We start from the raw sequence: 16893 nt of genomic DNA, 5'->3' as shown, positions 1-16893 counted from the left end.
AGCCAACCTGTCAGGATGCCCAGGGGGAGACGTGCTGCCCATTTGCAGGCTGTGGACTTAAAGATTATACTTGGTAGATTCTTAGGGGATTAGATACATTTAAAAGGTGGAAAGGATTCTGAATGGTGTTTAAGGACTTGTTTCCCTGGGGAGACCGTGTCCCCAGTTCCCATTCGTACTGTACAGGCTGGAGCAAGCATCCAGGGTTTGGGCACTTTCCCTGGGCTTCTCACTGACGGAAGAGCCATCCCTGCTCTGAGAAATGGCTCTGTAGGGAGAGGCGCCCTTGGGAGTCTCACCGTGAAATGGCACTGAAGGGCCAACAGAGCCTGAAAAGAAAAGATTTGTTTCCGAAGAGGCCCTGCAGCAGAGGCCCTCAGAAAGGATGGGCAGGCAGCCTCTTGGCATCTTGGGTCTCAATGAGAAGCTCCCTCTTGGACTGTCTCCAGGACACTGAACCTGGCTTGTCCTGAGTGCAAAAATGCCCGGGAGCTCCAAGTTCAGGGCACGCAGAGAGGGGGCGTGCCAGCCAGGCAGAGAGCAGGTGGGGTGGGGAGCACCTTGTCTTTTCATCACGGGGGTCTCACCCCTCCCACCCACAGCGAGGCTGGGGACCGGGCTTGATTTGGGTGGGGTCTTCTGCGGTCTGCTTACCATGGAGTGGCCCAGAAGGAAGACAGGAAGCCCTGGGTAGTCTTTCTGCATGATATCCACGTGCTGTAACACATCCCTGATGAAAACGTGGAAGTCGGACACTACCATCCTCTCCCCTTCGCTCTGTCCGTGGCCAACTGGAAGGGAATGGAAAATGAGAGAATCACAGTTACCAGGAGGCCGTGGGCCACCTGAGCCCAGTGGTTTCCCCACCAGAATTACCGACCACTCTTGACCGAGGACCCAAATGTATCATCCCGTGGAATCCTCTCTTTCCAACCACTCTCCCACATGGGAGTTCTCTCCCCGTTTTACAGCTTCAGAAGTCAAAGCACAGACTGGTTAAGGAACTTTCCCAAGATCCTACAGCCTGGAAGTGAGATAAGGAAGGACAATGTTTCTTTGCAAGAAACATTGCAAAGCCTGTCCAACGCAGCCAGGATGCTTTCCTTGTGGCTGTTTCCAAGGAAGGAAGAACAGACAGGTGCACAGAGTCTCAACAGGGTCTGATTTTCTACCAAGTGGCCGGGAGTGAAATTGATGGGGCTCAGAATTTTCTGGGGTCTTCCCAGCAACTTGGTCCTCACAGTTGTGTTTCAACATTAGATTTTCACCGGGTCAAAGTGTTACATCTTGTCACCTCACTCACAGCTTTCAGCGATGACAATCTGACAAACACACAATGAGATAAAACAGCCCGGGGTGTTTGCCAGGAGCCTCCACGAAGCCGCGCTAAAACTAGGTCACAGTGTATTCCTCCTGGACTTTATCATCTGTCGTGTTTCTGCGCTGTTCGTTTCCCCTGGTTCTTTTCTTAGGGCCTCTCCATGTTTTCCCTCTGAAGGACATCAGTCGCTATAGAAACAGCGTGCTAGCGGCTGCGGCTTCCTTATTCAGGCTGCAAGCCCCTCACGAGACTGTTTGAAAATCACAAAAAGAAAGAGATCCCAAAGAACAGGGGCCACGCAGCCAGGGTATCTGCCCAAACTCTTCCTGCCATCTCTGCGGGGACAAGCTGTTACGGGAGTAACGATGGCAGCACTCATTTCATAGATAGAAAGGGGAAGGACTTACTGCTTAGAGCTGATAGGCTGCCCGCACCTCAAATTCAGGACCCACCTCGTTGGGCAGGGGACAAGCTCCTGCGCCCTGCTGTCCTGCTGTCCACCACGCACAACACGCCCCAGCCCTGCCACCTTCCTGACCATCGCGTGGTGGCAGAAGCCCACCAGCAGTCGCTGTCTCAATAGCACCCTCTGCTCCTTCGCCCCCGGAGGGTTTCTTCCCTCCTTAAATTGATTATTATTTTTTTATTGTGGCAAAATAAAGATACCATGCAATTTACCATCTCAACTATTTTTTAGTGTACAGTTGGTTCAGTGGGCTTGAGTACATTCACCAGGTTGTGCTGCTGTCACCACCATCCACGTCCAGGACGTCCCTGAATTGAAGCTCCATACTCCTTATCAGGGTCTGAATTGTGTCCCCCGCCACCCCTAAACTCTTATGTTGAAGTCCTAGACCCCTGTGGCTCATAATGGGACTGCCTTTGGAGACAGGTTCAAAGAGGTGACTTAATTAAAATGAGGCCGTTCTGGTGGGTCTTAACCCTATCTGACCCCTGTTCTTATAGGCAGAGGAGATTAGGACACAGAGACGTCGAGGGCATGTGCACAGTGGAAAGACCATGGGAGGACGCAGCAAGAAGTGGCCACCTGCAGGCCAAGGAGAAAGGCCTTGGAAGAAACTAGCCCTGCAATACCTCAGTCTTGGGCTTCGAGCCTCTGGGTGTGCGAGTAAATAAATGTCTGTTGTTTAAGATGTCCCGTCTATGGCGCTTTGTCATGGCAGCTGGAGAGGACTGATAACACCCATTCCACGTTAATTCCCCATCCTCCCTCCCCCATCCTTAGAATATACTTCAGTAATGATATGCCAGAGTCTTGTCTTTAAAGTTCAAGTTATTGCAAATGTCTTAACGGAAGTCATGAAAAATTCCTTCATTACGTCACTGGATTGTGAGGTCATCCTTGTCATACTCCATAGTTCCCACTTTCACTTGAATCTAGTCTATTTCTGGATTTCTGCCCAGTTCCGCCAGTCTGCTTACTCTGGGGCTAGCTCCTGTTATTAAGTATTACAATATCTGCCTCTCCTCTCTACGGACCACATGCAGGAGGCCCTGGGCACTCGCCTGGCTCGCCCTCGTTTCCGTGTGTGGCTCCCATGCTCTGGCTCTCCTCCGATTATATACATCTCTACTAACTACACAGTCTCTGGCTCCAACGCTTCCAGACTGCAGATCTGGTCAGAAAGACTCCCAGTTGTCCTGTGGCTCCTCAAACTGCTTCCAGACGGGCTCTTCTACTCACATGGGGCTTCATGTTGCCTTTGACTTTAATTCTGTCCCTATGGCTAGTTGATCCCTGATTCCTTCTGGATTTCCAGCGGCAGAGCCTCTTGAATCAGTCGCTCCCAAGGGATGAGGCCCCTGTTTGGTTTCACTGGCCACGGCCTCCTGACCATCCTCCCTGCCTGCTGCAAGCTCTCCCGGCTTTAAGCGGCTCAGCACTGCCCTGCTCCCCTTCTGGAAGGTGCTCTGAGCCCACAGTAGCCCGAGATCCCCACTGCACTGTGCCGCGGGGGATTCCAAGGCAAGTCTGCCTGGCCTGGGCAGAGGAGAGTGCTGTGTGTGATGAGTGATGTCTGCTAAGGACATGAAGGAGGAAGTTCAGCATGCATGTACCCCATATTTGCCAGGCTGTCCTGGGGAGCGGGGATCCCCTTGTAGTCACTTGCACTTCCTTGGGGCTCTGTGCACAAGCCTGGCAGAATGGAGGGGCTTGATGAATGTCCATTGAAATGAACTGTAGGCAGTATTTCCATAATGGCCACGCATCAAAGAGCTTTACTCCATGACTCCAGCTACAGTGGATGTGATCCATTTACTTTCCCACCATACGGACGGAGCCTCCGAAACCACAAACAGTCCACGTGTGCAACTCAGATTCTCCTTTCCCTTGTGTCTTTTCAAGAACCCTTTTTCAGAAGGCTGATGATCCTGTTAATGTTCGAATAAAAAGAAAGGACTACCCCACATCCCTTTCATTAGGGAACCAGTCCTACTCAATATTCATTTTCTTATAGAAGAAAACGCTGGGACAAGATGGCTTGAAGTAAGGGAAGACAGAATAAAGGCTCACAAAGCGGGAATAACAACACCCGATGTTTGAGTGGCCGTTTATCATTTACAAAGCCCTTTTCCCAGAGTTTATTCCCTGTGATCCTCACGACTGCGAGTTAGGGTTCCAGCGCCCCACTTTCCAGAGGAAAGGGACCCTCTGGCCGACTGAATGGAGCTCGGTGCTGCAGTGAGTCAGGTCCAGACTCCACATCCAGTGTCTTTCATTATCCATGGGAAACATGGGCAGGAAGCGGGAGCTCGGAAGGTGGTGGAATGAAGAGAAAAGCCCTTCCTCACTGGGTAAGAAACTGCCACCAGCACACAAGGTGGGCACCTTCCCTCCAGGCTTGTGTCAAGAGCTGCTCGCACCTGAGGCAAGCCCCGGGAGTGGCCCATCAGCTGCGGTTCACACGGGGTGGGTCACACTCGCCAAGCAGCTGAGCTTGTTACTACCTGCAAATGTGCAAACACGGGCCCCAGGAAGCATCTGTTGCGAGCCTTCCCAAATATTTGAGAGCAGAGCACAGCGGGAACACGCAGGCTGGGCAGAGACATCGAAATTAACCACAGCAAACAGCAAACAGCGACAGACGCTCACCGGAGACCTCATGTCTAGGAGAGCACTGTGTTCGAAGGTGTTCGCATGGACACGATGACCCGTCCCTGTTCAGCTGATGGGGCCTTCGCTCTGGCTGCCAGGAGTTAGGAAGGAATGCTTCACCTCCGGGTGGAGGGAGGGAGTCAGCAGGGTGGGGAGAGGCCCCCGGATAGGGGGTGCAGATAGAAGACACAGCGAACTGGAGACTTTCCTTAATGAAGCAGGATACAGGGTCCTGCCTGAGGTCCTGGTCCTGGTCTCTGGTTCTGCCTCCACCCACCAGGCTCCCACATGGAGGAGGGCAGCCCTCAGCTCCAGGGCTGGCCTGCAGCAGCACCTACTTCCCCTGCTGACCAAGAGACCCACAGAAGCTGCTAAGTCCACGGGAAGCCTCAGTGTGGCAGAGCTAGCCAGCCACAACTTACCCTCCCCTGGCTTGTGTTATTTAAAATGCAGGCGTGTGACTACAGGTGTTAACATCAGACCAGCGTTTTCCCGCAGTCCCTGTGGCTTCTGAAAGTCATAGGCCAGCCCGGAAAGTCTAGAATGCTGCCAAGGGCTCCACGAGACCTCAGGGTGCCCAGGTCCCAGCTTGGACATCTGTCCTATGAAGCGGCGCCCGGACATCTCCAGGGAGGTGTCTGTGGCGGAGGGGTAGGGGGATGCCCTACGGCTTTGGTTTTCCTAGCCTCCTACCTATGTAAGGGCTTCTGTACAAGCAGAAATCTCTCCCAGTTTCTGCTTCTTCAGAAGTGTTATTTTCCATGCCGTTGTGTTTCTGCAGTTCTGTGAGTTCTCTGTTCTGGATTTTCTGGAGGAGCTTTCTTCCCATGGGCAAGGCAGCCTTGGGAGGCACGTGGAACTAACTCGGAGCCTAGGCTCTGGGGAGCTGGTGTTGGTTTCCCTGGGGACATCCATTGGTGAGAGAATGGGCACTTCCTCCCACCACAATTAGGGTATTGGCCTTGCATTCCTGGCTAACCCACTGGAGGTCAGCAAGCACTGGGCTGGGGGGCGGGGGGGGGGCGGTGCGCTCACAAGGTGTGTGGTCAGGCCAACCAGAGAGATGATCACTGATCATCATGGAACCTCTGGCCTTGCAAGTCATATGCCTCGACCAGCCGAAGCGAGATGTGAGCGTCACAGCCCCTCAAACCCAGCGGGAGAATTGGCTGTAGCTGACTGCCAGGGTGGAATGGACACTGTTAGGTGAAGGCCCTCTCGAGGCCCCCACTTCTAAGTCTAATGGAATTATTAACTCGTATGTATCACAGGAAGGAGAGACACTGGTATAGCCACTTTGGAAAACATTTTGGCATCTCATAGGGTGGAAATTCTGTACTCTACAACCCAACAATTTCACCCCAGGTATAAACACCTGCAAGAGAAATTCTTGTGCATCCCCCAGGAGACAGGCATAGGGTTGTAGCAGCCTGATCATAACCAGAGATGGATATATTGTAGCAAAAGGGATCTGCTACAGTCAGATGAATAAGCTTGAATGAGCTAAAGCTACGTGTAGCAACATGAACGAATCTTAGACAACAAAATATAAGGTGAACAAAAGCAAGTCACAGAAGATGGTGTAACTGTGCAGATCAGCCGTTTCCTATAAAGCTAAAAAGCAAAAGCAATAACAAAACCTCCCAGCAAAAGTAAACAATGTACTCTTTGAGAGTGCCATGCCTATGTGATAAAAGCATAAAATAGCAACGTGAGGGAAGGGAACACAAAGTTTATGATGGTAGTTACCTTGATTACTTGCCCAGGTGTAAAATGGGTAAAGCGTGTACCCATCTTCTGCAGGTGTTGAGGGGATAAAGGAAATGGTATAACCTACTGGGCATACAGCAGGCCGTCAGCATATGCTAACTATCACCCGCCCGCCCCAACCTTGGCCCTACATACAGTTTCAGATGAGAAAACTTGTGAACTATCTCGGGGTTCAGCCCTCTTCTGTACCAGCCTTCTTCCGCACATCTTCCGCACATTATTTCTCACACTTATAAGGATTTAGTCTTGTCCAGCTCTCCAAAGAGACAGAGGGCAGCTGGTCTGCGTCCCCGGGACAAGCATGGCTTTCTTAGACACGAAATATGAAATCACCTTTCAGCTCAGTTTCCTACAAACAAAAATTCCCCAGGTTTCACACGTCACAGACTCCTCTTCCCCTTCCAAAACAGTAAGTTAGATCTGTCATGTCCTTTCCTGATTCCAGAAGCCCCCAGGGATGTTCTTCAGTGCTGGGAGCTTGTTTGGAGTGTGTTTAGGTAAACACGACAAAAACACAGAAATGCAGCAACCCAAGTCCAGTGCCTGTGGAAACTCGACCGAGGGCTGCTCAGAAAAAACAAAGGAGGATGCGCATGGTACCCTGCATGGCTTTCAAACACGCACAGATGCATTTCGCCAAGATGTGAGATGCTCCACTTTTAATATATACAAAGCGGAGCTTACTGAAAGCCTCGGAGAGGGACAAGTCCCCAAGACCAGCTGAGGTCACCGTCCCAGAGCTTTCAGAGAAGGCAGGAGGCGGAGGTTCTCAGCCCCATGAAGTAAGTGGGGTGCAAATTCAAGATGTGGACCTAAGACGGTACGAAGGCAAAAAGAAAAGAGACCCATTCGTCAAGTTTTCTCATGAGCTCATGCCTATGCCAGCCTCCTGCACTGTGACTCCTGCAGTGACTCCTGCACTGTGGTAATAAGAACACTAAGGATCACTGTCCAGTGCAAGAAGAGGAGGCAAAAGCCAGAGAGGGCCGGGCACTAGAGGACTGGGGTTAGGGGTGGAGGGCTGGAGTCAGCTCAGCCTCCATGTGACCTGGAACAGGTGACTTCACCCCCAAAGGCTCAGCTTCCTCGCCTGCTGTAAGGGACACTCATGGAGCCCACTCCATGGGGTGCCATGAGTATGGAGTGAAAGCCTGAGTGTAAGGTGTTGGCACTATGTGGGGGTGTGCAGGTGGGCTCAATAAATACCTACTGTCATGATCACGTTATTATGAGGACAGGGTCCGGACCCAAAGCCGCCCTGCATTCTTTGCACTGGGACATCTGCTGTGTTATTTTTTTATTCCGGCGCATCACCGACCCCCTCCAGGATGCAGGGAGGTCCTCTGCTCCTCAAACCCGGCATTCACTCTGTACTAACATGGCCCAAGGCGTTATGATGTCAGAAGTGCCTGTGATCCCTGGAAATTTGTAAACGATGACTTAAATCTTTCCTCTGGATTCCTCTAGCAAATGTGAGGGCAAGCCACGCCCCAGGAAGCTTTGTTTCCCGAACCAAGTCTCCCCCTCCCAAGGAGCAAGCAGGGTGGGGGTCCCACATGGTAATGGTGGAGGGGTGGAGGCTGAGGGCCCTGGAATCTGGCCTCAGGCATCCCCCCACCAACTCGGTCTTGTCAGAATAAGGGATGAGGCAAAGGGAGGCCTTGGACAGAAGCAGCCAGCCATAAGCATCAGTTAAACTTACAGTAATACATGTTCAAGGCAGCTATCTGGGAAAAACCAGACAAGCATGGAGGTAGCCATGGAGTGTGGGGTCAGGGGTGGGGGAGCAACTCTGGGGTTAGACTTCCTCAGGTCAAATTTGGCTTCATTCTAGCAAGGCATCATGCAAGGTTTTCAACTCCTTGGAGCTGTAAAGTACGGGTAATCGTAGCCCCACCCGACTTGGATTGTTGCTAAGATTAAGGGCGATCATCTACGTAAAGTGTTGGGGTCAGTGCTGGGCACAGAGGAAGTCATCGGTAGGTACTGGCTGCAGAAATACGAAACCACATGAACAAACGAATGGAAAACAACATACCACTCCTGCCCTCGCCAACCAGAAATGAGCATTATTAAAGTTCGGTCTCATTTCAACAGCCTGCCAACATGAACCGTGTGAACTGACCTAGGACGCATTGCTGGGAGAAAAACCTCAAATTGTGGCAGGCTGCCTAAAGAGCTCACCGCTTATGTTTTTAACAACCCACAGAATCATTCTATTCCCTACGGCCCCTGGGAGGCCACCTGCCTTGCATGCCACTCTGGACATGACCCCCCACAGGGCCACGGCAGGCTGGCAAGGGCTTCTCAGGCTCTTCCCAGCCTGGGATGCAGGTGCCTTGCTCTTTGTCAGGCACAGGTCTCCTGCTGGGCCACCTAGGATGCACCTTACAAAGGGGCAGAAGGCTTAGGAGGAGGTGGCCTTAGATGTGATTTCCAGCAATTACACTCCAGCAAGGGAGTATAATTCGACCCCACTTCCAGTCCCCAGGGGCATGGGTGCCAGGGCGTGATTGGGGAGGAGATCAGTCCTGTGAACCAACCTGGACTTCTCTAACAGGGCTGCTGCAGGAAGATGGAAACACAGCTCATTTCAACCAAATAAGTATTTCCTAAACACCTGCTGTGTGCCCATTCTTGGCTGGGGACTGGGAACCTAAAGTTGATTTGTAATTTTATATATGATATATGAATAGCCCCCTTGCATTGTTACCTAATTTGTACTTGTGATTTCTACTGACTGCCTGCTATCCCAGCAAGGGGGTCAAATCAGGACTCAACTATTTTCAATGCAAGGCTTTGAGAGTGCTTTCAATCTTTGGTGTTATCAATAACACTGGGTGAACATCTTGTTACAGATGTTTATAGAATTATTAGGATTAACTTGCCAAGATGGGGTTTCTGGACCAAAAGATAGGAATATTTGGGGGAGTCCCCATTCGTAGAAACCTAAAATGCTTTTCTAAATGGGCAGTTTTCCTCATCCCCCACAAAGTCCGGAAGTGTGAGTTTCATCACATCTTTGTCTGCACAGGGAGCTGGGTCTTTGTTTATTACAAGGGAGGTAGAAATTCACTTGGTTTCCATGCAGGCACCCCAGGGGAAGCTATCATTTTGGTCTGAAGAACATGGAGCTCCAGTCATGTTTTTTCTTCTCTGCTTTTGGTGGGGAGTGAGCATAGGATATAAATGGGACCCAAACAGTGGTTCATAAAATCATCCAGGCTCAGAGTTGACTCATTTGGAAGCTCTGGAGCAGGCAGCTGTATTGAATGCACTGCAAGGTGAGGTGACAGAAATCCAGCTCAGAGGCTCAGAGCCACAGTCTTCCAGTTCCAGAAGATTTCCCCAGACTATACTGTCTGCTCCCAGTGTTAACCTCAGGGCTTTAATGGAATGACATGCCTACACCCCCATATTTCCTTCCTACTTTAGAGATCATGGTCTCAATGCCTGTTTTGCAATGAAGGTCTGGCTTGCTTTCTGTGCTACCAAAGGGTAAGAGTGGAAGACCAATGACAAATGAAAAGTAAAGGAATAGCAGCCTAAGGCTGAAGGCCGTTTGCTGCCACCCAAGGGGGGCACAAAATGGTCATCAGCCTACACACGCCTCTCAGGCTAAAAATGCCCTTGTTAGGTTCCAAGAGCAGAGTGTGGGAACAAAGTGTGATTCAAAGTCCTAGGGCCCAGGAACCATAGAGGCGATGTGATCCCGGTGAGGAGGCGTCTATCCCCCACCAGGGCAAGGAAGAGCATGTGACCAGGGAGGTCCGGCTCCTGTCTCTTGCTCTTTCTCTTTTACAGAACGTGCATATGGCGAAAAGTCCAAGATCACAGCTTGCTGGCTTGAAAAACGGTTTGTTTCCCTCAACAAAAGCCATTTCCTCCTCTTGTGTTTGCTGCCGGTCCAGGCTTCCTTGCACAGACACTAGGAACAGCATTTTGGCCCCTGGCTAGCAGTGCACCGAGTTCCCTTCCACCGAAGGAAACTGCCTTCCATTCTAGCTCTCCACAGCATCCAAGCACACACTCAACTTTACAAAGGACTTAAAGGCGGAAATTAATTTCTTTACTAATTGACAACAGCTTGAAAAAGGTATAAAGATGCCAGCATTCAGCATATGGGCAATGGAAACACATTTTGGCTCAGTTTTGTTGTTTTTTTTTTTAAACTGTTACAACATGCTTTATAATGTAACCAGCTAAAAGGCTGTTAACGGTGTAGCATTTTACAAATAATACACTTTCAGGATTTCATGTTTAGAGGGCTTATTTGAAAACATCCTACTCTCCACTGTATAAATAAGAGAAAACAGCATGACAAAAAGTGTCATAACTCAGGTTCTTGGCGTCTAGCATGAGGATATCTCTCTTGCATCACACCGTAAGATGACAGCTCGGTTTTGGAGAGCCGAGGGAGGCTGGTTCCCACTCTGGAACTAGCGATCACTCTCCCACGTGTCATGCCTGTGGGGGCCGTCCTCCTGTTCGTATTTTGCCTCCCAAACAGATCCTGGGTTAGCCCAAATCATCCAGAAATACCAGACCTTTCACCCAGATCTTTCCGACGAATGTCACGTTGAATATACAGAAAGTTTATAAAAACAGGTAACAGCTGTGGGGTGGGGCAAGGCGTTCATGCTCAGAAACTTCCAGGATGCAATGAGATCAAGGAATAAAAATTCTGTGAGAAAAATAACAGGATGCTCTGCAAATTCTGAATAATGCTTGAGGCAAATTACAGCATGCCAAGAGATTACTCCATGAGATCAGCAACCCCAAGGGTTTGAGACTTCAGAAAAATGGTAAATGTATTTTTAAAAACCTTCATATATTTAGAGGCAGGAAAAGGGCAAAAGGTCAGAGGGATGGGAGACAATGTGCCAAATTCGGCAGATTCCTGACCTGACGTGGCTTTCGCAGAATATTTCATGTTAAAACTATTTTTCTCCATGTCCTTCAGCAGGCCTTGATTTTTGTTAGGGGACAGATTAAACAGACTATGTTTTGAATAATGTATGTGACTGCATTCTGTAAACCCACTGGCTGGCAGAGCTCCTGGAAGACCACAGAAGGGGTCTGGGTTCAAATCCTGACTCCTGCTTTGTAACTGGGGGAGTGTGGGGGCCAGCCACCTTGCTGCTATGGTCCCGGTTTCTTATGGGTTAAAACTGCCCTTGGGGACAGGTGTATCCGGCGGGCAGGTGGCTGAAGTTTACACAGGGAGCAGGTAGAGGCAGCTGTTGGCAGCTTGGTGTTTGTTCAGCCTTCCCAGCACAGCCTTCCTCCCTCGGGCCGAGCACGGCTGGACAGGGGTGCTGCGCCCAGAGCGAGATCCCCTCCAGAGATGGTTGTCAGAAACTCTCTCTGTGGGCGGGGCCAGGTGAGCCACTGAGGCTGAACAGAGAAGGCTAAGTGGGGCGCTGACTTCTTAAAAGACCAGCTGTGGGGGCGCCTGGGCGGCTCAGTGGGTTAAAGCCTCTGCCTTCGACTCGGGTCATGGTCCCAGGGTCCTGGGATTGAGCCCCACATCAGGCTCTCTGCTCAGCAGGGAGCCTGCTTTCCTTCCTCTCTCTCTGCCTGCCTCTCTGCTTACTTGTGATCTCTGTCAAATAAATAAATAAATAAATCTATTAAAAAAAAAAAAGAGAGAGACCAGCTGTGAAACTGCCTATATTTTCCCACTGTGTTCACAAAAGTGCTTGTTACTTTTCAGAGTTCAAATAGAAGGGGACACCTGTCAGCCAGGAGCTTGCGAGAGAGTGGCCCGGACCGGAACAGGTGGAAATGGCTAATGTGACAGCAGCGCGGAGCCGGGCAGAAGAGACAGGGCTCCCAGGATTGCTGACATGAGCCCATGTCCTGCTCAAGTGGGAAAGTCTTCCTCACTCTGCTTCAGGGAAAAAAACCCTAACCAAGATACAGGCGACCACTTGCACTGAGTCTTCTCCTATGGGAGCCCCACACATCACTGTTGCTACGGTTTTCCAGGTGTGTCTGAGCTGCGTCATCACCCCTAGCAGACGGTGGCCACCCTCCTTCTGAGAGTGAAACTCTCGCCTACCTAGGCCCACAGATATGCCGTGTCCTCCCATCTCGCTGGCCTAGAGGGTCCTTTGTCATCCCCTCCCCACCCCCTCACTCTGTGTGGAAGTTGGCTCATCTTGTCTGTCCCCTAGAAGGCCCTCAGTTTCTCCCCATGTGCTCAGGCTCCCTAGTCCCAGTGTCCCTACTCCGTAGTGTAACTAGACTTCACGATGTAGAACCACACACCACACCCCACCCCAGAGATGGTGTGCCCCTCAGGGCAGGGTGCTTAGAAAGTGCCAGACCTATAGCAAATTCTCAGGAGTAAGAGAACTAACCAGAACCAGAGACTGCAGTTCATTGGGTCACAAATTAGAGGTTCATTCCAGGTAAACTGGCTGCAGTCTCTCAAAGCCAGACTGGCCCCAAATGGGCACAGTCAGAGGTATGTTTCATCAGGTGGCTGTCCAAAGACTTAGGACACATGGTCCCAGGCTCCCTGACACCAGCTTCCACGATGACACCTCTCCATTTCCTCAAAGACTACCTCAAAGGAAACACCCAGAAACTGCTGGGGCTGGAGCCCTGTTCCACACCTGAGGGTCCTGGGACTGGCTCACAGACTCCTGAGCCTGTCACTCAGTCACAGCCCAGAAAGGGGAGGCATTCCTGGCAGGAGCAGGATTTCATGAGGGAAGGGGCCCCAAAGGTTTGACACAGAGTAAAGAGTAATTCGTGAGAAGATTCAGAAGTGTTCTCCCAAATGCCATGTGTTAAAAGTAATTGGAAGCAAATAGCAAACGACTTGTGGCCATACTTTGTGACTCCCACTGGTGTGGCATACAGAGGGCGATTTTAGTCCTTTCTTCCATAAAAACATGTCTGCCTTCCGTGGCCTCAGAACTTTTTTCCTCTACACCAAGAGGAGGCATTTGGCGCTCAAAGGAACCTCGGAGACCAATCTGAGTGCTTCTGAATTCAGCATTGGGCCACAGAATCTGTTGACACTTTCCTCCCTCAATAACCCCCAGGGAGAAAGCCCGCAGAGCTGGCCACAGCCCCCCAAGCTGGCCACACTCACCTAACTCACTCCTGTGTGAGGTGCTAAGCTGTGGCCCCCACAAAGTCTTAGGCTGAAGTCCTAAACCCCCAGTACCTTAGGATGTGACAGTGTTTGGACCCAGGGCCTTTCAAGAGGTGATTAAGTTAAAAAGAGGTTCAAGGGGCACGCCCTCTGCAGTCTGACTGGTGTCCTTACTAGGACACAGACACACTCAGATGGCCGACAACTCGAGGACACGGAGAAGACGGCCATCTGCACACCATGGAGAGAGGCCTCAGAGGAAACCAACCCTGCCAATGTAGGACTTCCAGAACCACCAGGAAGTCCATGTGTGTTATTGAATTTCCTCCCTCTGGGCCTGCGATGCTTGTCAGGACAGCGGGAGCCAAGCCAACTAGTGTGCATGGCACCCTTTCCCTTATGTTCCTGCAACCACAGACGGTCTGCCTTCCCTCCACACAGCTCAGTTATGACTCTGTTCTGGTGCAAAGGTAACTCTCTGCTCAGAATGCCACCATCCTCTGCCTACCTCACAAGGTTGGCCTCCACCATTAGACCTCCCCGCAGACACGACGGCTTCTGTGCTCCTCGTGGTGCCATGGGCCCCTGCCACAGGGGGTGCTCCCTCCACTTTGCGTGGAAGGCCCCATTATGCTTGCAGCCTGCAAATGGTCCTTTGCCGAGATGTCCGTGATCTGGGTGCAAAGCCTGATCTCCGAACCCCAGGATTCTGACCATTATCAAACTGAACCGGAGCAATGTGAAAGTTCCAGAGGGTTTTCCCATTATAACACTTTTAGAATATATAAATTCAGATAATGCCCATTTTAACAGAGCCCCCCTCCACACCCCCAAACAGGCCTGCTGTCATTCCGGTGGAATCAGATGAGAGACACAGAAAATGCAGAGCAGGTCTGCTGGTGGGAGGAAGCCGAGCAGGGGGCATGCGGGCAGGGCACATATGTGGTGTGGATAGGAGGGTGACAATTTCAGAGTCTCGTGAGAAGGTGGTGTTCCAGTAAAGATGGGAAGGAGGGGACAGGGGAAGCTAGCAGACGTCTAGGGATGCATGCTCCCAGTACCCAGGGCTCCAGGAGCACAGGGAGGCGGATCTGGAGCGGGCAGGGAGGGGAGGGTCCCTGGAAGAGATTCCCAGTGGAGCAAGGGAGTGGTGCAGACAGAGGCTCCCTGCCAAGTTGTAACCTCTATGTCCAAACTGGTGAAATTCAGGGCCCTTTTCCTTCTGGGTTTGCTGTGGAGATGAAGTCAAGCATCCCCATTCTGCCTGCAGCCTCGTGGCTGGCTCTGAGCTAGACCCTTGCCCTCTCTGTGTCCTTGGCATCCTCCTATGTACAGGGAAAGAGAGAGTCTCTAGATCTGCTCCCGACAAGCTTCAGTCTCTGCACTCCCCTTTTCCAAGGTCAGAAATGACTAACAATAACACAGAGGAAAGTACACCACCAAGGGAGTGAGTCCCAGGACCCGCGGGAGGGGAACAGAGCATGCCTCTGAAGCAGGTGGGAGGCTAGACCTGCAGGAACTCAAGGCAACAGCAGCCTGTTCTGCCAGCAAAATCACTGGCCTCAGTCACTCACAAGCACACGCACAAACATGCACACACACGTATACCCACGCACATGCACAAGGGTACACATGTGTATGCATGCATGCACACACACACACTCCCCATAAATTCGTGCACATAGCTACAAGGATATACCACACAAGAGGGTACTGGTTGTTTCTGAGTAGTCTGATTAAGGTTAATTTGTTTTTCCTTCTTTTATATTTTCCAAAATTTGTACAATGAACTAGTATTTTGTCATTAGGAGCAGAAAATAAAAGCTTTTTTTTTTTTTTGAAGTCACGCTTATACCTATGTACAGACACATAAAGCATGAACACAAAATCCCCCAGCTCAGCAATCAGCCTACAATCATATCTGCTCTCAAGAAATGATGGTAATTGGAGTTCGCGCATCCGTGCATTAAACCGACGCGCGGGGACCCGGCTAGGGGATGAGGATATGAAAATTAATGAGCGGGGGCAGGGGGGAATATAGTGACAATCAATCTCCAGGGTCCTTTAACATAGCAATGATGCTTCTGCTGGCTTTGATCAGAGCCATCAAGACCAGACCTTAACCTCCACCGAGATGCCCTTGGTTGGAAAAAAGCACTTATCAAAATAGCTCTGAGAAATGCTTTCCATTCTATTCTGCCTGCTCTGGCTTCTCAGAAACACACCTGGAAGCTTATCTTGGTCACGTGGTTGACTTACAGCAAACGTAGCGCCAAGTCTCCCCTCTCATCATCCCCCCACCCCACTCCCCTTTCCCAGGGGCCCCTGCAGCTCCTCCCAGCCAGGCTTGAATCCAGGCTCAGAACCTGCTTTGAGCAACACAATGTAGAGCAGGTGTTATATGGCCAGCTCTGAGCCTAGGCTCAAAAAGGTCTTGCAGCATCTGGAAACTCTGCTCACCTGCTGGCTGACGTAGACCAGCCCAGCCACCTCCATGGCCCCACCAACCCCAGTCTGCAGCCCACGACCCTCAGGCCCTAGGTTTCTTGCTGAGGACCTACAGCGGAGCTAGGCCTCACACAGGAACTCTCAGGGTCATGAGCTAGAGGAAGGGCTGTTGTCTTATGCCACTCAGCTCTGGGGTGCTTTTTTGAGAGCAAAAGCTAATGACTGCCATCATGAACGACCCTGGGCAAGAAAACCTTGGCTCGATTTTTCTTTCTTTCTTTTTTAAGATTTATGTATTTGTTTGAGAGAGTGGGGCATAGAGACAGAAGGAGGGAGAGGGAGAGAGAGAATCTCAAGCAACTCCCCACTGAGCACAGAGCCCAACGAGGGGCTTGACCTCAAGCACTGAGATGGTGACCTGAGTTGAAGTCGAGAGTCAGGCACTTTACTGACTGAGTCACCCATGCCCCCCAACCTTGGTTCAGTCTAAACTGGCCCTTAGAGGATTTTGTTTTAGGCTGTGAGGCTCTAGCAAGGGAACTGTTCTCCTGTGTGGGGTGTCTGGGGCCTTCAGGTCCATAACGGGGCCTTTTGGAGGTCAGGCACTAATGGCAGGTAAAGGGCCACAAATAATATCTTGTCAATAAGCACTGTATCTCTTGATTATTATTAAAAATTTTTATTTATTTCTAAATTACAAAAGACCAAGATTTGCTCACCTGATCGCCCTGGTGTGTTTCTACACACTCACAGTCTTGGGTCCGTAACTCCATATAATTTCGTGTTATAATCTTCTTTTTCTTTCCAAAAAACAGCTCTCTACTTTTACCCTTAACAATAGACCTTGGAGAACTTTCCAAAGCCAAAATTATAGTTGATTCTCCTTCTTTTTAACCAGCAACATATGAATGTGCCCTAGTCTATCTAACTGTTCCTCTGTTGGCGGGCACATGGGTTGTTCTGGACTGTTCACTAGAACAAGGCTGGTCTCTCTGGGCACACCTCACAGGTCCCTCTAGGTTGGAAGCAGAAATGTCTTCTCATTGGCTAAGTTGAGCATTTTAAAGGGAAGATAGCGGCAGAAGGAGACTTCCCAAAATCCACAGACCAATGAGCCACCCTTCC

The 16893-nt window shown here is 50.7% G+C and overlaps 1 protein-coding gene across 3 annotated transcripts in view; it reads right to left on the bottom strand.

The window, feature by feature from the left end:
* Nucleotides 1-16893, bottom strand: part of MGLL (monoglyceride lipase) — a 224369-nt gene that overhangs the window by 29368 nt on the left and 178108 nt on the right. For all 3 annotated transcript variants that reach the window (XM_045063393.1, XM_004738640.2, XM_004738638.3), the window contains exon 4: nt 655-791. In XM_045063393.1, the coding sequence (XP_044919328.1) occupies nt 655-791 (137 nt within the window). The remainder of the gene's footprint in view (nt 1-654; nt 792-16893) is intronic.

Source organism: Mustela putorius, unplaced genomic scaffold (genome assembly GCF_011764305.1).
Source record: "Mustela putorius furo isolate JIRA1106 unplaced genomic scaffold, ASM1176430v1.1 tig00003850_pilon_pilon_pilon, whole genome shotgun sequence".
Taxonomy (NCBI): Eukaryota; Metazoa; Chordata; class Mammalia; order Carnivora; family Mustelidae; genus Mustela; species Mustela putorius.
Note: the sequence above shows the minus strand (reverse complement) of the source record. Positions and strands in the feature narration are given on the sequence as shown.